The 22,905-nt window shown below is 40.8% G+C and overlaps 1 protein-coding gene and 1 pseudogene across 1 annotated transcript; both read right to left on the bottom strand.

Annotated features, from left to right (window-relative positions):
* Window positions 1-115: 115 nt before the first annotated feature.
* LOC124136379 lies at window positions 116-5,286 on the bottom strand (annotated as a pseudogene).
* A 2,082-nt stretch (window positions 5,287-7,368) lies between these two features.
* LOC124136411 (probable glutathione S-transferase 6) lies at window positions 7,369-13,490 on the bottom strand. The gene is made up of 5 exons (XM_046502339.2): window positions 13,246-13,490; window positions 10,036-10,128; window positions 9,422-9,537; window positions 8,371-8,475; window positions 7,369-7,815 (listed from the first exon to the last, which is right to left on the bottom strand). The coding sequence occupies exons 1-5, from the start codon at window positions 13,364-13,366 to the stop codon at window positions 7,654-7,656; spliced, it is 597 nt and encodes a 198-aa protein (XP_046358295.2). The 5' UTR covers window positions 13,367-13,490; the 3' UTR covers window positions 7,369-7,653.
* Between the last annotated feature and the right edge of the window lie 9,415 nt (window positions 13,491-22,905).

The raw sequence follows: 22,905 nt of genomic DNA, 5'->3' as shown, positions 1-22,905 counted from the left end.
AAGGTAACTTAAGATTTGTCAGTTGTTTTTTAACTGGTACGAACACATCATCCGGCGATATTCTTCTCTGAAGCCAGTTGTATCAAATGAAAACAAAACAGCCCAAGAACAGGTAAATAAATTAGTGATATTGAATATCTTTGGTACATGAACGTTTGGCATAAGTTTTACAATGCCATGATCAAACAGTAAGGATAATTTTTCATTTATCAAAGCAGGTATTCACTTGAAAATTGGATTTTTACTAAATGATTTCAATCTTGATCAAAAACGTTACAAGGTTAAAAACAGTCGCCAAACACAAATATGATACCCGTATCAAATACATTTGTTTTGTCCGCCAGTTTATAAATAAATATACTTCTGCTGCATGGTTAAGCATAAACACATTTACATGAATTCATTTATCATTTATCTTTTGAAATAATTTAATAACATAGGTGTTTCGGGTCGTTTGGCCAACCACTTCGAGATTCTGTCATTAGTGCGGACCTTTTGTATGTTTGCTTGAACCAATGGGAAGCTACCTAACACGTCGGGCTTCACTCGATTATCCAGAGCATCGAACGTCGCGACATCAGCAAACCCAAGCTGAAAAGAAAGTTTGTTTAATATATTTATATAATACTTGTACTATTATTTTGTGATCGGTAACCATCCGTTATCCAAATAACATATTATATCCATAGCACTTAGAAGGGGTACGTACAAGTGAAACCTAAAGTGGAGGAATACTAGACCACACACACACACACACACACACACACACACACACACACACACACACACGCACGCACGCACGCACGCACGCACGCTCGCGCGCGCGCGCAAGGGACATGAACTCTTTCCTAAGTTTGCAAACGTCTAATGACTATCAATATATTAACTAGCAACGGACTAATATTTGGCGACATTTGTTGTCTTTTTTTACAGCATTGAAAAGGTTATGGTTTGACTGCTCAATACTCGGGAAATATCGAAAAATGCTAAACGTCAAGGCCAGAGAATAAGCGGTCCCGATTGTCCGTCAAACAACCATTTAGGTGTAAAATGGCAAAATAATGGTGAAAATGGATGATAGAAAAAAAGTGATGACACCAGGTGTTCGCGAAAAGGGTAATCATGTCCTGCCTTGCTGGAAGCACCCACCTTTCACACCATTTCCGTTTCAAGTTGGTTGTTTGGTTGGTTTGTTGATTAATGCCGCACTGAGCATAGTTCCAGCTATATGACGGCGGTCTGTAAATAATCGAGTATGGACCAGACAATACAGTGATTGATATCATGAGCATCGATCCACGCAATTGGGATCGATGACCGTGGATCAACCAAGTCAGCGAGCCTGACCACCCGATCCCGTTAGTCGCCTTTTACGACAAGCATAGTAGCCTTTTACGGCAAGCATGGGTTGCTGAAGACCTATTCTAGCCCGGATCTTCACGGGTCCTCGGAAATATTGGGGAAAATTGCCGTCCTTGCGCACTGTCACACAATATTTGTCACCAGACAGTTCTACCACGGATCGGCAAAGACTTATGGCGGTGTGTTTACATGGCTGTTGAAATCTGAAGAGTGCTTAACGGTTGGACGTACAAAGATAATTCATTATCGCTGTCACATTAAAGTGTTAGCTTAATCGTGTTAATGGTGTTTGCCACTTTGCTGCGACCAAGGATCATGATAAGACTAAACCGTTTACCTTATTTCCAACATAGAAGCCGGTTTTGTTGTTTTTCAGGATCTTTTCCAAGAACCCCAAATACCGAGGGAGGTTTACCTCGTTTTCTTTCAATATTTCCGCCTGAATAAAGAACACGATACACAATGTAACAAAATACAATTTGGCTTGTTGTAGCCATGACGTGTATGAATGATGGTACTCTCTTTAGGGAAGCATTAAATTATAAATATGTTCTTAAATTAAATTATTCTCAACCGGATTTTACTCGATGCCCCCATTTAACAGTTGGAATGAATGATATGATATATAAGTATAAGCAAACATCTTCGTTAAGAAGTCATCGCAATATTTCGTGATTCTATCTCAACTGGCTACGACTTTAGTTGTAAAAAGGCTTGCTCGTCACGTTATATTTATACACAATTCTAGGTACTCATATCTCTGTGTTCGCACACATGTGTATGCGTTTGTATATGTGCCTGAGTGCATGTCTATGCGTGTGTATATGTGCTTGAGTGCATGTATATGCGTGTGTATATGTGCTTGAGTGCACGTATATGCGTGTGTATATGTGCTTGAGTGCATATATATGCGTGTATATGTGCTTGGGTGAAAGGGGGCTCCTTTGGAATAAGGGTTACCTTTCTCGCTTCGTTTGGCTCTCTCATTGCAGGTGTCAGTTGTGGAAATATGTCCCCGAGAATCCCTATCACCTGGTCGACCTCCAGTATCTCAATGTTGGTTTTGCCGTGGAAACCTGAAGACAAGGAGGGTAACATCAACGATGGGAATGCACACTGTTCATGATTGAGTAGATTAATGACTCCCCGCTATTTCAGTTTTATCACGGCTGTCAGTTTAATGATTGAGGAAAGCCTGTTACGAATCTTTTTTGATGAATAAGTTGCACCATTGCGATCGAGGATTGATATATTATGTTGACAGAATACTATCCTGGCGCTGCTGTAGTACGTACCGAATTGCCTGGCGAGGAAAGCCCCCAAAGCAATACTCTGGCCATACTGCTTGCCATCGACCTCCAGCGCTGGCAGGACTCCAAGCGCAAACCCTTAAAGGAAACATATGGTATTATATACACTGGGGAAAATGGACAAACTTTTACAAATATTTTATCACGTTACATGCCACAAAGTAAGAATTGGAAATTGTGTTGTTGTTTTGTTGTTTAACGCCTCTCTCTCAGCAATATTCTAGCTATATGACGGTCTGTAAATAATCGAGTCTGGACCAGACAATCCAGTGGTTGATATCATGAACATCCATCCACGCAATTGGGATCGATGACATGCATCAACCAAGGCAGCGAGCCTCACCACCCGATCACGTTAGTCGCCTCTTTCGACAAACATAGTTGCCTTTTACGGCAAGCATGGGTTGCTGAAGAACGATTCTACCCCCGGCTCTTCACTGGTCTGGAAATTGTGAAATAAGTGAATATTACAACTCACGGACCACGTTCCATTATCTTTAGACTGCCAAGGGTCAACCCGATAACGCATATCGGACAGGACCAGCATCTCTCATTGTGCTGGTCAGATACAAACAAATGTAAGCCGTTATTTATCTATCTGTATCTACAGATGGCATACTGGCTACTGTTAGGCTAATATGTACTAAACTTCACTCATCAACACCTTTATCATCAATGCTTCGGTCAAACTAAATCATGTAATTATGTCCAGATAGCGTCACTAAAGTTAACAATAACAACTTTATCGTTGGTTTAACCTGTCAATGAGATTACCTGTAGTAGCTAGAATAGGTATAAATACGGACGACAGACAGTCACAGATCTATGGCTGTCTGAAAGCTGACTGTTTATTCACTCAGGTCTTGTGTTGTTGTGTGGGTTGGTCGTGAACAGTGGCACCTCTGTAAGCGAGCTGATTCCCAACTCTCGTTTTAATAGTATCAAACACTAAATGCCATTGAGTGTGTGATTGAAGCATCTTTACGCCAACTATCTGTAAAAGATGTAAACAGCAATGTCACAGTGAGGGTGTGCTGGATTCCGATGTCATTTCTCAATCACAATATTTTTAAAAACCGTTGCATCTGGCGTGAAGACATTAATATCGTATTTATTATACATATTCAGTTGTGATTTGTATTGGCCAGAGATCCTGGCATTGTACAAGGCATTTGGTTTCCATGGAGCCATGTGGCGTCTTCCAATGTTCGATGACGTCATCGCATTTCCGAGTGAATTCGTGTCTGAATCCCAATTACTTCAGAACTCATTGGAATGAGTGCTTCGGATATTTTTTATACAGTTATTTACAATGGAGATTATACATTATACATTATGCCCGGATATTATAGATTTCGAAACCTCCGGCACAAGGCGTCGGTTTCTAAAGAAATCTACGGGTGTTAACTTGCACCTTAAAATAATTCTAATAAAACATAATTATGTCCTAAACATAAACCTGTATGAATCATATGGTAGGTATGTTATGTTGGTGTACTCAATAGTCAGCAATGTTCCAGCTATTTCAGGACTATAAATATTCAGGTCTGGGGCAGACAAAGCAGTGGTGATATTACGCAATGACACCTGCAGTCAGGGTAGAATCTGAAACGTCAACGCCAGAGGACAACCAATGTCGACCATCCTCCAAAACAGACTCCACGGGGTAGGAAAGTCAAAATTGCACTGAAAACCATATGAATAGATCACTGAAAACAAGCAATAACTGCAGGCGCTCGCGAAAAGGGTAAGCACGTCCTGTCCTACCAGCAGCACCCACCACTCATATTTTTTGGATAAAATAGTTAGTTTTTGTCTTTTGCCCGACGGGACGACACCTGTCATAACACAGCGGCTTTCAGACAACCAGACAATCAAGTGATGTACCAGAAAATCTATTGAAAAGATAGCGCATTAATGATTTTTTTAAACTAAAATCTTTTGAATTACGTCCGTGGTTTACAAATGCAGTGATTCTGCTGACTGTAAATAAAGTATCACGTTAAAGAAATAAATCTGTTAGATTTTTTTTAAATATCTCGGCTCAAACATTTTTGTAGTTGACTCAGTATAACTGATAAAAGCTACTGTGTTTGTGGTGAAACTCGTGGACCTCAGTCTACCAGCAGAATCGTCGACACAGTTCAAGTAAACATGAAACGTCTACCCCTGAGAATAACAAGTCTTAACCATCCGCCGAAATATCGGTCACGATTCAATCAAGTCATTGACCTGATCATCGATCCTATCTGTCCCCTCTTCAAGCAATAGTGTGCAATTGGCCCCTTCTTAACCCAGGTCCCCATACAGTTTGGAGATATTCTTCGTCCCATGCTTTCCCGTAGCTTGAATATTGCTGAGTGCGACGTTAAACAACAAATTCCATATACATAACAGAATTGAACAAGCTTACTTTTTAATGCCTTGATCTTAGCTTGCGAAAGCCAACAATCTGCACACACTTACCAATTTCCAAACACTGAGGATTTTGGAATCGAACCCGGGTCTGTGGCGTAGCAAGCTAAGGCTTTAACCATAAGGCCACCTAACTGTCCGCCAATATTCAGCATAACACCCTACCTGGTTTCTCTTTGGCCCTGTTTTCCTTCTTCATTCGTACGTCTTCATATTCCTGCCCTGCGGGCGTTAAAGTACGTTAACCTGTATTTCGGCATCTTGAATGAACCTTCTTCCCAGAGTTCGTAGACAGACACCGCTCTGCTGAGTCACTTATCCCCTGACAGTATTGACCAAGGGAAATTGCAATGCAAGCATGGTACAGATCGCGTACATTAGCCAAACCAGGAGAAGCCTTGCTTGGTCACGGTGTGTTTATTCCCTGAATCTATGGCAAACATGGTTATGAACGATGAAAGTGCAATTTTCGTATTATTGGAAGTATTACGGGTGAAAGCCCGTCTGTTGGTTCCATGTGTTTACATTGACGGGGAAAGCCTGGAAAACGAGGAATGGCGTTGGAAACTTCGAGTAAGGAAACCCTTACACAGGGTGTGTGTTCATCGTCAATACCACGTGCTTAGAGTTCGGCCTATGTAGATGTGTACTAATATTCTTCATATAAATGGTAGTATTCTACATTTATGTAATAGTTTTTTAATATATATTCTGTATATACAGATATGTTCCAGTGTTCTGTACATGAATGATACCATTCTTCATAGATATGCAAGAGTGTTCCAATATGAATGGTAACATTCTACACAGGAATGGCGTTGGAAAACTTCGAGCAAGGAAACCCTTACACAGGGTGTGTGTTCATCGTAAATACTACGTGCTTAGAATATGAATGGTAACATTCTACACATATATGTACTAGTATTACACATATTAATGGTATCATTCTACACATATACGTAACAGTGTTGTAATATAAATATTAACATTCTACACAGATATGTACTAGTATTCTGATATGAATCATAACATTCTACACAGATATGTACTAGTATTCTAATATGAATAATAACATTCTAAACAGGTATGTACTAGTATTCTTTATGTGAATGGTAGTTTTCTTTGGATATATACGAGAGTTCTACATATATAAATGGTATAATTCTTCAGAAATGTATTAGTGTTTTTTACAGTGGTGGTACGTGGTCCTGTGCACAGCTCACAGATCACACATCAGGTGAAATTAAACAACGTCGGTCGCGGGGAATAGTTGGATTGCTGACTGTGTTCTGCCTTGACTCTTCTTGAGAGCTTCTCGGGCTTAAGTCATGGTGTGTCTCTTTAGGCAGGGGACTTTGTTCGAAATATGCCTCTGTTCACGCAGCAGTGAATTGGGTGCCCGGCAGGATTAGGTGGCATTGTGACTGTTAACCTGCTAGTACCTGACAAGGCAGCTTGTGTTCTATCTATACTCCCCAGGGAGCTGAGATAAAAATCGGCTGCACACTGATCCAATGACCGGGCTGAAAATGTTATATAGCTTTGAGCATGTACCTTGTGTCTGGAGCCAAGGCAATACAAATACACACATTATTATAAACTGGTGTTCTGCATATGAATAGCAGTATTAGATAGATATATGACGATGTTCAACATATTTGATAGCTGTCGAATACATGTGTATACCAGTGTTCTACGTATGTAATATAGCGGTCTACTTGTACATGTACATGTTTTGCATTCGTGTTTGATTTTACATTTTCATTTATTACGAAACACATGTAAGTGTTATACAAAAATATTCTATTAGTAATTTATTAAAATGTCAAGTTTCTGTAAGTCAGTGAATTTATTCCGTTGCGTCGCTGTTTCTAAAAAAAATCGCCAAACATGAGTACGGCTGTACATTGAACGAGCGCGGATGTAACGTGAGCTGAGATTAAATGGTTTTTAATGTCGCGTTCAAGATCATTGCACTTGTGTAGCGACGCATGTGTGTGTGTATATGTATGTGTTTGTATGTGCGAGGCTGCTTGTAAACAAGTCCGTACTCAAGCCGGTTTTATAGTGCTAGCCCACCGAGATACCCTGCCGCAGTTTAACATGAATACCATACTCAGACACAGTATAACGACCAGGCTTTGTTTTATCCCCATCTGAGCGCCAGGCAGGGCAACAACAAAAGCATCTTTTGACGTCTTTTGTTACGACACGTCCAGGGATCGAAACACCGACCTATCTCTCCGGGCACGGCCGGAACAAGAGTTAAAAAGAATAAACCCTAGTTTGGAATATATTTATTGAACGATTTACAAAAAATACAAAGTACAAAACGATAAGTCACAATTTGTGGAATACAATGTATCGCGTTATTTGTCATTCGTGCAGTTTGGTATCTTTAGTAACATGCATGGATATTCAATCACAAGAAGTTATATGTCTATGACTAGCCGCTGATGTTGCCATCAATATTCAAATATCTCTGCATATCTTCAGTGGTGTCTCTTCACTCTGCCTTGTGGTAATGTGCAATGGAAGGCACACACGAGCTAACGATCTCTATATCTTAATCGAAAGGTGTCGGAGCTCTTGATGCCAGGTATGCCTTTATTCTCTCATTAGACCTGACTTTGTCCATGATGGCTTTGACAGTGGGAAACTTGTTCATGGTGGCATCGTCCGTCTTGCCGTCGATTGTATCAAAGATGATGAGGTCCCCGAGACTCAACTGAAAGAGTAAAAATGTCAATAGAGATGTAAATTGATAAATTGGGTTGTCATAGAGAGATATTTATCATGAGCAAGACGTATTACATTTCGAAATATATCAAATGTATTTTTATGTTTCAATAATGAGTAATACGCAACGGAGTGATTGAGTTGGGTTTAACGCCGCTTTTAACAGTATTCCAGTCATATAACGGCGTGTAAGCTTAATGTGGTTGGAAAGCCCGAAGTGATGCAGGTCTCAGACGTTTACCATATTGGTAAAACCCACGAGCACGGGTATGGTGCTGACAAACCTAGAAAATTAATCGGGGCGAAGTGGGATTCGAACCCAAAATCATAGGTTTCTGGCGTGCCCAAGGGACGCAACTCTGTACAGCAAATCGCGGCGCCTTATACGACCGGGCCACACGTGCCCCAATACGCAACGGACATAAACGCGAATATAATGTTGTTGGAAGCTGTTTGTGGTATGTTAATGGCATTATTAATCATCATCGTCATCGTTTTAATCGTTAGTCGTCTACAAAACAGACATGTCTGCTTGTAAGCTCACCTTATTCCCAACGCAGAAGCCCGTTCCTTCAGGTGGCGCTAACTGCTCAAGGTTACTCATGAATTTTGGTATCACGTTTTCTCTAAGACTCTTTTTAAGTTGTGCCTAAAACAAAAATAGTAATACATTAACACCGTCACTAAAAGATAACAAGAATTGTATTAATACTAGTAATCTTTCATTTGATAAAGGAACATTATTGTGTTCTGTGTTATAATAAAAGTGCGTGTGCGTGTGGTGTGGTTGTGGTTGTGGTGGGTGGGTGGATGGATGGTGTGGGTGGGTGTTTGTATGTCTGTGTGTAGTGTGGTGTGGCGTGTGTGTGTGCGTGTGCGTATAGTGTGTGTGTGGTTTGTGTGTGTGGTGTGTGTGTGTGTTTGTATGTCTGTGTGTAGTGTGGTGTGGCGTGTGTGTGTGTGGTTTGTGTGTGTGGTGTGTGTGTGTGTTTGTATGTCTGTGTGTGGTGTGGCGTGTGCTGTGTGTGCGTGCGTGCGTGCGTGCGTGCGTGTGTGCGTGTGTGTGTGTGTTAGTCCGAACGTATGTCGGGGATATTGTGCTAGCGCACTGGGATACCTTGCCGCAGTTTAACAAACCACTCAGACAAAATTTACTGACTCCGAGCGACCAGACCATGTTTTATCCCCTTAAAGCCGAGCGCCAGGCAGGGTAACAAAAACTACCATCTTTAAACATCATTTGGTATGCCGCGGGCAGGGGATCGAACCAACGACCTTCCTCTCTCCGGACAGATGCTCTATCCACTACACCACGGAGGTTATCTGTTCCCGGAATTAACTCTGAATGATAGCCTTTAATGTACAGTACACCTTGAGCCAATCTTGCGGAAACCTATGTGACCTCCAGGGGCGGCGGGGTAGCCTAGTGGTTAAAGCGTTCGCTCGTCAGGCCGAAGACCCGGGTTCGATTCCCCACATGGGTACAATGTGTGAAGCCCATTTCTGGTGTCCGTCGCCGTGATATTGCTGGAATATTGCTAAAATCGGCGCACACACATACTCACTCACTCACTCACTCACTTTGTGGACCAAACCTTCTTGTCTTTGTCCTGCTCATGAAATATCTTGCTTCCTTCTGCGGACACGCCACTGCTAAGGCTTATAACTCGGTCAATCTCATACTCTTCCTGGCTGTTTGATCCCATCAAGCCTGCAAGGATAAGAAGCTCCAACCTTTGGTGTCTACATTTCACAACTTTTGGCGGAAACCATAGGTTAGGATTAAGGTATACAAGAAAACGCTTTTGCACGTATTTCCTCTGGCAGCAAATCTTATAATGAAATTCGTAGTGAGATCTAAATATGAGGGGGCACGGGTGGCCCAGTCCTCTAAGGCACCGCAATCGCTGTGCAGAGTTGCGTCCCTTGGGCACGCCAGAAACATATGATTTTGGTTTCGAATCCCGGTTCGCCCCGATTATGTTTCTAGGTTTGTCAGCACCATACCCGTGCTCGTGGGTTTCACCGAAGAGGTAAACGTCTGAGACCTGCATCACTTCGGGCTTTCCTCCCACATTAAGCTGACACGCCGTGATATAACTGGAATACTGTTAAAAACCCAACTCATTCACTCATTCTAAATATGAGTTGATGAAAACACTCGGGAGGTTGATAATAATGGATACGGATCATAAAGCCTAATATTTACCCAATTCTCTGGCGAGGAATCTGTTGATAGCCGTGTATTCAGTGTAATCCTTCCCATCGACTGTCAGAACTGGGAGTTGTCCGAACGGTGTATCTTAAAGGAATTAATGATCAAATGTTCCAATACTTTGTCTATTTAACATTCCTAGGATATATGGAACTGATTTTGAATTAAGTATGTCATTGAATAAAAAACACTTGTATTTGAATATTTACAATCAGTAACGCTTCTTACCAACAATGGATGTTTAAGAAGAAATATTTTAAAATGGATATTAATAAGTAATAACTAACTTTATCCTATTATAGATAGTGTTATGCAGTAAACCAATCCCATAAACTAAATCATGAACCGATAGATATGCAAATGAGGTCGCCTGGCACGAACTACTTTCAAGCTTCATGTATGAATACGATGGCATCTTTTTCAATAAACTATTTACAAACGCTCACAATTATGCTTAAGATAGGGGTTTCCCAGTGTCTCGCTCAAACATGGAGACAGACATGGCTGCAAGTCATTTGGCACTATATGATAAATTGGGCGGTTCACTCAGATATGTATTCATACGTGGTATCTGAATCTACTTCATTGAGCAAAATTTCTTCTTAAACATCCATACATGTAAGAATGACAGATAATAAAGAGATACTTTTTCTCGAGTCTCCGTATCGTAAATATCATATATTAGAAATAACAATATTTATCATATAATGGGTAGGTTTCTCGGCAGGATAAAGCCAACGGATAAAAACGATATCCGTTGGGGTCATATGCGGATAGAGATGCAAATATCAAAGGTCAAGTAGGGACTACTTTCACTGTTTATAAACAAACATGGCGTCGCCCTCATCATTCGGTCGATCGAGTCAGAATTAACCATCGGGAATCTGGATAAACTACAGGGATAATTGCTATCATTATCGACTAACACATCACTTACCCTGTGACGTAATAAATATTAATGCGCGCATTCCAGAAAAACTCGCAATGTTTCGGTTATGTATGTGAGAGAGGGAAAGCGATTTTGAAGCACAGAATTAAAGAATGACATTATATGATAAAGAGGTTATCACGCTTGTGTGTTTGGGGATGGTAAATATCCTGTATTAGGAATAAACACTATGTATTTAGCTCGCCAAGGCTCGCTAAATACAATGTTTATTCCTAATGCAGGATATTTACCATCCCCAAACACACTCGCGTGATAACCTCTATGTATTATGCTGGCATTATGCAATTTAATATACCCAATACATGATACACAGGACATTCAAAAACAAACTCAGCTTTTAATTTCTATCTCTGCATCCTCCACTGTGAAACCTCACACTTACTGCTATTGTTCTGTGAGACTTATCTGCATGTCTGTTATGTTTTATAGCTAACACTCTGAATCACAGTCACATGTAATCTCATGGCTGATTTTTTACACTGACGATCGCAACAAAGATGGCATGTTGTGACCGATTTGTAACATAGGTATTGGAACTCTGGTAATTGTAATTTCACAGTATGTTATGATTGATTTGTAACACTTGTAATTGTAATCTCACAGTATGTTATGATTGATTTGTAACACTTGTAATTGTAATCTCACAGTATGTTATGATTGATTTGTAACACTTGTAATTGTAATCTCACAGTATGTTATGATTGATTTGTAACACTTGGAATCGTAATAACACAAAATGTTAGGATTGATTTGTAACACTGGTAATTGTAATATCGGAGTATGTTATGATTGATTTGTAACACTGGTAATTGTAATCTCACAGTATGTTATGATTGATTTGTAACACTTGGAATCGTAATAACACAAAATGTTAGGATTGATTTGTAACACTGGTAATTGTAATATCGGAGAATGTTAGGATTGATTTGTGACACAGGTACTTGTAATCTCACAGTATCGTATGATTAATTGTTTGATAGGCATTACTTAGTTGACGGATGACAAAGTAGACACAATTTATGGATAGCAACCTCTTTAATACTGTAAAGGCGACGTTTCGGTATAGATCCTTATACCATTGTCTTGTTATCCATAAATTGTGTGTACTTTGTTATGGTATGATCGATGGTAATTGAAATCTCACAGTATGTTATGATTGATTTATAAAACTGGTGATTGAAATCTCACAGTATGTTATGATTGATTTATAACACTGGTAATTGTAATCTCACAGTATGTTATGATTGATTTATAACACTGGTAATTGAAATCTCAAAGTATGTTTTGATTGATTTATAACACTGGTAATTGTAATCTCACAGTATGTTATGATTGATTTATAATATTGGTAATTGAAATCTCACAGTATGTTATGATTGATTTATAACACTGGTGATTGAAATCTCACAGTATGTTATGATTGATTTATAACACTGGTAATTGTAATCTCACAGTATGTTATGATTGATTTATAACACTGGTAATTGAAATCTCACAGTATGTTTTGATTGATTTATAACACTCACAGTATGTTATGATTGATTTATATGATTTATTGGTTACCATGACGTCACAATCAAATGACATCACTAATGGCTCTGCTACTGAAGTTGTAAGTGGTAATTTTGCACTTAAGACACTGCTTATTACTGTCTACAATCTGAAAATGTTGGAAGATTGATGTTTTTATGGTAAATAAAAACCTCGGCAAACCTCGGAGATTTTCCACTTTTATCAAACTGTGTTGATATGTTTGACATCAAAAGACAATTGGGTGAGATTCTCTATTTATAACACTGGTAATTTTAATATCACAGTATGTTATGATTGATTTGTAATACTGGTACTTGTTATCTCACAGTATCGTATGAGTAATAGTTTGATAGGCATTACTTAGTTGACGGATGACAAAGTAGACACTATTTATGGATAGCAACTTCTTTAATACTGCAAAGGCGACGTTTTGGTATAGATCCTTATACCATTGTCCTGCTTGACAAGATTCTAATGTATACAGCACCGCGTCAATGGGCATTTGGTGCGCTTTGAAACGCCTTTTGACGGCACATGTCTGCATAAACGATTAAAAGCGCTAAACTTGCTGCCCGAACCAACAGCGGGACCATTTTTTTCATTACCTACAAGAGTTTCCTCCCTTCATTATTCATTGTGGGGCAATTGAGTGCAAATGCTGAACGATATCGATATCCACAGCGCATATCACATATATGGAGGCATAACGAATGAAATCTTACTTGGCTTCTCTGCTGGCCATGTTTCAAATGTATATAATTTGTCTTCGAACTCCTGTCCTTTTGCTACGAACAGGAGCCGGATTATCTCTGCTCTGAAGTGGCGCAAGACATACACAGGCATTGTCACAGGTGGGTTTTTTCCTACACACGTCGGGGCTACACTGGCTACACTATGGTGGGATCATTGGGCAGCGGCCGACCGGGTTGTGTTTGTTATATTTACACAATGCTGAGTCTGCAGTAGGTCAAGAGCATCTGGAACATCTGAAACCGCTGTAAGCCAAAACAGTATTTTGAAATACTCTTAAAACGCCATATAGGTGTGGGGTGAAATTTGGATTTGTCGTCGCGTTCAAGATCATTGCACTTGTATAGTGACGTGTGTGTGTGTCTGTTTGTACTAGTCTGGACTGATGCTGGTTTGATAGTGCTATGCCGCTGTTTAATTTGGGTTCCCCCACGCCGATATTTTGAACGCAGGTCAACTGACACGTACATGAACACAGGTCAACTCGCACATACATGAACACAGGTCAACACACACATACATGAACACAGGTCAACACACGCATACATGAACACAGGTCAACTCGCACATACATGAACACAGGTCAACACACACATACATGAACACAGGTCAACACACGCATACATGAACACAGGTCAACTCGCACGTACATGAACACAGGTCAACTCACACGTACATGGACACAGGTCAACTCGCACGTACATGAACACAGGTCAACACACACATACATGAACACAGGTCAACTCGCACGTACATGAACACAGGTCAACTCGCACGTACATGAACACAGGTCAACTCACACGTACATGAACACAGGTCAACTCATGAACACAGGTCAACTCACACGTACATGAACACAGGTCAACTCACACGTACATGAACACATATTTGACTAATAGTTTAATATATTTTTTCAACTTCACTTGAAAGGGATTGGTAAACAGGCCTAACTGGCTTATGTAAATACCGCTCCCTGTTACATAATAACATTGACATATTTATGTTAACATCAAAACTTTAAGGTCAAGAAACAATACAAATTACATAATAAGAAGACCACTCATGTTACCAACACTACAATCATATGCGTATCAGCTTAACATATATTACACTCAATGTACAAACCTACAACTATTTTCTACAACATCGTGGACAGACATAACTAATTATGTTGTGGTTTACATCTCTTATTTCCATACAATATTGTTTTCAGATCAAAACCCGTTATGTAGTAGAACATGGTGCTTATTTGACTAATGTTTATGTCAATTGAATTCAAATTCTAGCGAATGGTTTTCGTTAAATCACTACCAGCCTTAAGGCAAGGCTTATTTGTTTGTTTGTTTAACGCCGCGCTCAGCAATATTACAGCTCTATGACGGCGGACTGTAAGTAATAAAATTTGGAGGCCAGACAATCCAGTGATTGACATCATAAGCATCAATCCACGCAATTGGGATACGATGACATGCATCAACCAAGTCAGGGAGCCTGACCACCAGATCCCGTTAGTCGCCTCTTACGACGAGCACAGTATACTTTTACGTCAAGCATGGGTTGCTGAAGATTTATTCTAGCCAGGATCTTCACAGGTCCCTTAAGGCAAGGTACACACTGTAGCCAAGGTGTAGCGATCGATGAGGGCCTGACTAAGCAGTTTCTGTATTGATCAGTCAGTCGTGTGCGGCTGATTACTGTTTCCAATCCAACGGGATACCCTCTGTTTCCAATCGATCACGGTACTTGCAGGTAGTACACTGCAACGATCGTGATGAAGGAGTTGCCCATTAAACAGGCCATTTGTAATTTCTCTCAGCTTAGACATGTATTATTCAGCATTGAACTGGATTATACTGTTATCTCAACGAAGCAGGCCTTTTCAAGTATTACCATCCTCGACTAACATAATTTCAATATGAAAAACAGAAATAACAAGTGAAGAGGGTATACATTTTCATCTTGTGTAAGTCGTGAGACGAGACATCTAGTTTCTGAAATGAACATATCTTACAGGGAAACCAGTTGTTAAATTTACTTAATAAAAAATATAATAAAAAGGAGCCCTGAGACTCTCTTCATTTTCAGATACTGAAACTGCAGTAATCTAGACTTGCCAAACATATCCTGAGACTTACATAGCCACATGACTCATGGACACATGAAGGACATTGACCGTAAGAGTGACCATGTGTGTATGTGAATTTGTGCTCTGTGGCATAACGGGGTACGGGGGAGGAGAGGGGGGTTGCATTCGACTGAGGTGTTTTAATTCACTGCAGAGTTACGTCCGTTAGCATTGTCCAAGTCGTCTGAAGCGTCGAAAGGCGTGGCAGAAACCTGGCAGTGGGTTCGAATCCCAGATTAGCCCCGATACGGTTTCTTGGTACGTCAGCACCATACCGTGCTCGTGGGTTCCCCAAAGTGGTAAATGTCTGAGGCCTGCATCACTTCGTCGTACGTATATTCTCCTCCCACGTTAAGCTGACATACCGTTATATGTCAGCTGCTGTCGCATTCTGTTTGTTTGTTTGTTGTTTAACGCCGAAATCAGCAATATTCCAGCTATAGGACGGCGGTCTGTAAATAATCGAGTCTGAACCAGACAATCCAGTCATTGACATCATAAGCATGGACCTGCACAATTGGAATACGATGACATGCATCAACCGAGTCAGCGAACCACACCACCCGATCCCGTTAGTCGCCTCTTACGACATGTATGGGTTGCTGAAGGCCAATTCTAACCCGAATCTTGACGGGTCTGTCTGTAGTATTCTGACTGATGTCGTATCAGTGGTATCAACAGCGATTCATTAACGCATGCTTTAGATATAATTGGAATTGTACGATGGACTTGTACATGTAGCTTTTGTCGCTTCTGTATACATATTTGGATGCATCTGTTGACCTCGCAGCAGCACGCTATACCTTTCCTGATTTTAGCCGGTGTATCCTGCCTCAATAATGATGGACGGCGCTCGGGATGAAACATTTATTCAAGAAGACAAACATTACAGCATATACTCCTCAATGTTTGCTCAAGTTTTGGCGATATAAGAAAAGTAACTAACAAATGAAGATGACTAATTATATAACAAATGACACAATGACTGTGTAACCCGTATATGACATCATGATGAACGGACAAAAGCATGCATTCAAGGGCACAATGTGCAAGAGATGCTTCGTGTTTATGTGGAATTGTGACGAAATCGTTGCACATCATTATCAGAGAGCACAACAACATTTGCTACTGAGTATTGCAACACCTCAATGCACTTATGCTCCCTCTACGTCAAAGACGTCGTTTGAGGACCGAATAGTTGGTTAGATGCATATGCATCCTTGAACTTTGGTCAACACAACGTCACGCTGCAAACGTCAGCAAGGTATGGAATCTATTTCAGACGTCTGCATCAGCTACCCAACGGCATGCAATTGGTCGACATCTCTCCAACAATGGGAAGACAGGTTTCTCCTGATTGCAGTGGGACGTCATCACTTCGTGACTGCCACCACACCCAGAAATGATCTGCCGAACCCCAGGGGCGTTAACGTTTCTTCTAAGACAGTGCGTAAGTCTCCATGAGGCTAATCTTCTGTCATTTGAATCCCACTGCCCCGACAACACAGGCAGGCACGTTTGGATTTGCCTGAAGATCACGTCAATTGGAAGACCACGACTGATGAATCGAAATACTGTCTGGCCCGATTGTGGCGTAGACAAGGAGAAAGATTTCAGGATCCCAACATAGCCGAATATGATCGCTATGGAGGCGGCTGAATAATGATTACGGGAGAGATCAGTAGACCTGAAAGAACTGATCTCCATGCAGGGGGCACGATGACATGTGTGCGCTACAGGGATGACATTCTGGAAGTATACTGGAGACCGTATGCTGGTGCAGTCGGACCGGATGTCATCCTCATGGACAATACCACACGACCTCATCTTGCCATGGTCGTTGCCCACGTAGAGCAAGAGACCATTGTCCGCATGGAGTGGTCAGCCCGGTCACCAGGCCTCACCCCTATCGATCACATATGGAACGAGCTGCAGCTGGCCCTCTGACGACGCCCAGGCCTTCCGACAACTCTGCAGGAACTCAGCAATGGTCTTATTGAAGAGTGGGAAATCTTCCCCTGGCAACGATCCAGACACTTATTGGGGTTATGGGACGACGGTGCCAGGCTGTGATCGCATCACGTGGATCACATACGCTCTTCTGAGAGTTGTTTTACCTTTCAGTTCAGGTCAGATACTCTCATTTTGACGGGTGATCTGAATGATTATTGGTCAAATGTTGGCATTGTGTGGCACATGACAACGTTCATTAAACATGTCTTCACGTAATATTGTCTTTGGATATTTCAACAGGCACACTATGGCGTATTACCTTTTAAAGTGGTGATCCATAGGACACTTGAGAAGTATAGTTGTAATTAAAGAAGGCCAACACAAGACGAAGAAAACAAATTGCATGTTTGATCATAATACACTTTATGACCATGCATATATTACTACATGGTAATATACACGGCTACTACAATCAAGTTAAATATGTTTTTGAATTCAACATTAAGTCTTATATCATATTGACATTCAATACCAAATGTCTTCCTTATCCTATCGGTGAGATAAGCGGGCAATGTCAACGACACCTGTGAACTATTAAATTCATTGTTGACATCGGGAAAGTAACAACCCGAACAAGTAAAATATAAACTTTACACATAAATATGAACTAAACCAAATACATGTACACTGTAAACCATTCAACAATGTTATAACCGTGGATTTACACAATTACAACCTTCTAAATTTACTACCCTAAATAAAAATTATGCCAGCATTTACATTACTTCATTAACATGCCTTTTAAAATACACGTTAATTATACACATTAGCAGACAGAGCAATGAATATACCTCAAACCTGAGACAAACTGCTCACAAGAACCCAGTTCAATTGTAATGAACTATAGAGCTCACAATGTGACCACAGCAGAAACACCATCGAAGACTGGCGAACAAATGAAAGTGCCCATTGGGAGCGCAAAGCTGAGTGACAAGAGGACTACTCTGCCGAACTATATATTCACTCTACCAACCAATCCCAATGAAATCTTGAAGTGCTTGTAAAAAAAAGAAGCTGGGTGTGTTCATGAGATACACTTCACTACCAGAAACAGAACGAAGGTTGTGTTTTATGAGATCTGTTCAACGTTGAGCACCTGGTTGACTGAACATGAAAAGAATAAAACAACAACGAAACAAATTGGCTGCTTGTTTGTTTTTTAACTCTGCTACATGATTACCTTCTAGCTCATGAGATCCGAGGTCTAAGCTTCTGTATGTCTAGATCTAAGCTCCTGTGAGTCTTGACAAAATGGATGTCTATATTTGTTTATGTCACGGACCATAATAGGAATAAAAGCGACAAAACTCTTTCCGTATTCATCAGAAATCTCTGTCAAAAACAGAGTCGATTGTACGATTCCGACTATATCATGAGCATGTGTTTATGACTCACTATCAAATAGTGATGATACCAGGTGTTCGCAAAAAGATGCGCGTATCTTTCCCCGCCGATGCCACTCGTCAAAAACACATGCAAAGGCAAGTCAATTGTTCACATGAAAAAACATGGAAACATATGGTACAAATTAAGTCAAAATAGGGAATTGCATCGGTCATCATTTTTGTCACTGATGTGTCCCGTTTGGAAATATCCTCCACATAAAACCACGTTGTCAACCATAAAACTCTTTGAAAGCTTCACTGAGGCCATGAATGTTGTAACCTTTATCAAACAGCTTCTGAGCAAGACTTGTATGGCGTTCTTTGAAATCCTGGCAGAAAGTACATGCTCTACCCTACTTGCCCCCTAACTCGTACCCTTAGCCCTGAAGTGTGACCATTCCATGACATCCAAGGGTAGTGATTCTGTGCTTCAGGATCGACATCCCATGTGTTTATATACAGTAACTGGCATACACTTAGCATACATCATAGATGACAGTTGGGACCTGGATATTACTTAAACTCCTTTGGAATAAAGGTTAAGTGACATTATTATTGTTCAAGATCATTGTATTGTGCCTGTGTGTGTGCGGTTCAGAACATAGGTCAGCGTCTCAAACCAGCCTTGTTTATAAGAGTTTTATTCAAGCATTGCTCTATTTAATTCTGACCCACTCGTTCACAGTTGTTAGGAATTGTCTGTGGTAGCTATTTATTTTTAGATTTTCATCCAAATTGTCTTAAAAGTGAGAGGGAAGGCAAGTTGCAATATATTTTTATTTGTTTTAAAAAAACTAGATGTTTAAAGTATTTGTGAACATTAAATGTCGACTGATATGGTTAACGCGAAGCATGAATGTTTGGTAGGAATACGTATATGAATATTATGACTGTATTTCATAAGTAAAGAAAGAGTGTTAGTGAGTTGGGTTTAACGCCTCTTTGAACATTATCTTGCACGCGAAGTTAAACCCCAAATAATTGATGTATTATAGCCCTATCTATAATTATAACCAGTGGGTCAAATAACAAGCTCTCGAATGTGTTGAATACGATCGGGTGACACACCTGAAAAACAAATAAAACATGTCAATTCTGTGTTTGAGTTTACACGGTAAATCACTCGTCACGATGACTTGTTCCTTTCCACAAGCGGGTGACTTTTGTCACGTACCCATGACGGAGATAGTGCCCAAATAAATGCACGCCTACCCACGAGTGTCTCCAAACAGCGCATGACCTCCACAGCGTGTGCCCACCTTGATTATGAATCTATGGTGTGTGATGTCGTTCGAATACTAGAACGGCCCCAGTTGTAAACCAGTCAACTGCTCTGTCCCTCTTAATTCAGAGAAGAGAATTCAGATGCAGTTAATATTTAAAAGTGAGTGAATGCTATTTAACGCCGCAATCGAACAAAAATGTGTGTGATGTCGCTCGAATACTAGACCGGCCCCAGTTGTAAACCTGTCAACTGCGCTGTCCCTCTGAATACAGAGAAGAGAATTCAGATGCTGTTAATATTTAAAAGTGAGTGAATGCTATTTAACGCCGCAATCGGAAAAATTCTAGTTGTAATTTTATCTGGATCGTCAATAGCCTACTAACAGAATGTTGCTAACGGGTAGGGATGCAACAACTGATTGAGTTAAGGATGCATTGCAATAGCTAAGCTCATAGTGTAATATAGTGACGACATGTTGAAACAACATTACTACATCTATACAATACTATTGGTGATATAAAAAGATTTCAAGGGAAGTGGGATAGCTTAGTGGTGAAGCGTTGCATGATGACACCGAAGAAACAGGTTCGTTTCCCGTATGGCTACAATTTCAATTGACAATTACCCATTTAATCAACCGATAGTGGCTACATGTCATAGGCTATTAAATTCAAATATTAGTATGTAAGAAAATAATAATATTCACGTGATTTGTTAACCTCAACTATTCTAAATTATTTCAAACTCAAGCCCGAGAACATTTAATTCTATTTATTACACAGCTTAACAGCAGTCTCCTGCTTTGACATACATGCGTGTATTGATTCTCTCTTCCGTACATGTACACCGGCGGTGTTTACCTTGTTTTCATTAAAACTGCAGAGTCATCAGCGTTCATGACTCAGCATGGTTACCTCGAGATCTTAGTTGCGAGGGAAACAGTATCTGTCAATACTCTCAAACATGTCCGAGTCATGGAAACAGACGCGCCTTGTGTCCTTGGGATCAATAATAATCTAAAAGTACTTTCCTAAAAGTACAATTTATGGAATTTAAATTATCCAATATGACTTGCATTTAATGTAATAATATGCTTAGCACGTTTGTTGGGGTGAGAAAAACAATGAGATTTGTTTGTTTGCATGTTTGGGATGGATCAATAAAGAGTGAATCGTCGCTTTTAACTGTATTCCAGTTATATCACAGTGTGTCAGCTTGACGTGGGAGAAAATGATGCATGCAGACGTTAAACCAACGTGCTCTGGGTGGTGCACATCTAGAAACATAATCAGGCCGAATGAGAGATTCGAAATCACTGTCAAGTGAACAGTCAATTGTGCGTCGAATTATCGGTTGTATGGTCCGGGTAATTTCCTTTAATCTTCATCATTGCTTGAATGGAATCGGATGTGTCGAATCTTCGGTTATCTCGAACTCCAGTGCCTATTGCTTTCACCAAAGTTGTACAGGCCTTACATTAGCATCACTGCGAACATTCACTCCCCACGAACATAAATACATCCTTTTACTCATGTCTACGCCCGTTGTTTAATTGTCAATTGAGATTACCATTTTCAACTGGTTTAAAGGGTAGGTACAGAAATTGTTAAATAATAAGTTCAAATTGCACTATATTTTACAGTGATTTTAGATTATTGTCTGAGGAAAGGTACCAAGCGTGTCTTGGTTATGCCCATGAGCTGTTGGATATATTCTCTTCAAACAACGAAACGCAATTCGGATATGTTTGGCCATAAAAGCAAATTTAGCGGACAAAGAGATGCAAAATGGAGAGGTTAAATGTGTTATAATGTCAGTGACAAATTTCCCGGATCAAAATGCTCACAACAAGGACATGCAAACCATTAGTCGGGAAACACGTACGATTCGGAAAAACGCACCCAGTGCATTAACAAAATGGCCATGGAGCTGCACACACTGCAAGGGTTAACACGTGATAGGCAAATCTCCGGACGACCAAGAGTAACCATCCCCGCCCAAGATCGCTACATCCGACTGTGCCACCTACATGAAACGACGACCACAGCCAACCGCATCCCAAATACCCGGACTGCGCAGAATCTCCGACCAGACCGTACGAAACCGTTTAAGAGCAGCAGGTTAACGAGCAAGACGTCTTGTTCGACGCGTCATATTGAGTTGACAACATCGTCAACAACGACTGCATTGGTGTCGTCAACACAGGGTATGGCCTCAACTGCGATGGGGAGATGTCTGGTTCAGAGACGAATCAAGATTTCTCCGTCGAGGGCTGGAAGAGCACGGGTCTACACACGTCGGGAGAACGTTACGCCGGAAACTGCGTAAAGGAAGTGGACAGGTTTGGTGGGGGTAGCGTAATGATGTGGGCGGCTATCTCTCATCATGGCAGGACAGGTTTGGTCCATATCCAGGGCAATCTTACGGCTCAACGATACATCAACGGAATTCTCCTACCGCACATCCTCCTAATTGCAGCCAACGGCAACGGTGTATTCCAGCAGGACAACGCTCGACCGCATACATCACGGATCACAAGAGCCCGACTACACAACAACAACGTTGATGTTCTCCCCTGGCCCTCCAGATCCCCGGATTTGAACCCGATAGAGCACCTGTGGGATATATTGGATAGACGGCTACGCCGTCAACCACAATCCCAGACGTTGAGGCAGTTGGCTTTTGCGTTGCAGGCCGAGTTGGCTACCATTCCCCTGGATATGATTCGCATACTCGTCTATTCCATGGGCAGGAGTTGTCGGGCCGCTATCGATTCCTAACGGGGGACATACGCGTTATTGATGGTAGCTGACCTTCACCTTGGACTCTTCCTATGTACCGATAACTGAGATGACTACAATCGCCAAGTTTTCTCTCCCCCACA

The sequence above is a fragment of the Haliotis rufescens genome, unplaced genomic scaffold, assembly GCF_023055435.1.
Source record: "Haliotis rufescens isolate VD_foot unplaced genomic scaffold, xgHalRufe1.0.p SCAF_22, whole genome shotgun sequence".
NCBI classification, from domain to species: domain Eukaryota; kingdom Metazoa; phylum Mollusca; class Gastropoda; order Lepetellida; family Haliotidae; genus Haliotis; species Haliotis rufescens.
The sequence above is the reverse complement of the archived record's forward strand: the minus strand, read 5'-3'. Positions and strand labels throughout refer to the sequence as shown.

What these genes read in the sequence shown, in the direction of transcription:
- LOC124136411 (XM_046502339.2), bottom strand. Translation starts at nt 13,366, where the DNA reads ATGCCTGTGTATGTCTTGCGCCACTTCAGAGCAGAGATAATCCGGCTC. An exon ending in ATGGCCAGCAGAGAAGCCAA is followed by an intron (nt 10,129 to 13,245) that starts GTAAGATTTCAT and finishes AATTCCTTTAAG; the next exon opens with ATACACCGTTCGGACAACTC. An exon ending in AGCAGGACAAAGACAAGAAG is followed by an intron (nt 8,476 to 9,421) that starts GTTTGGTCCACA and finishes TTTTTGTTTTAG; the next exon opens with GCACAACTTAAAAAGAGTCT.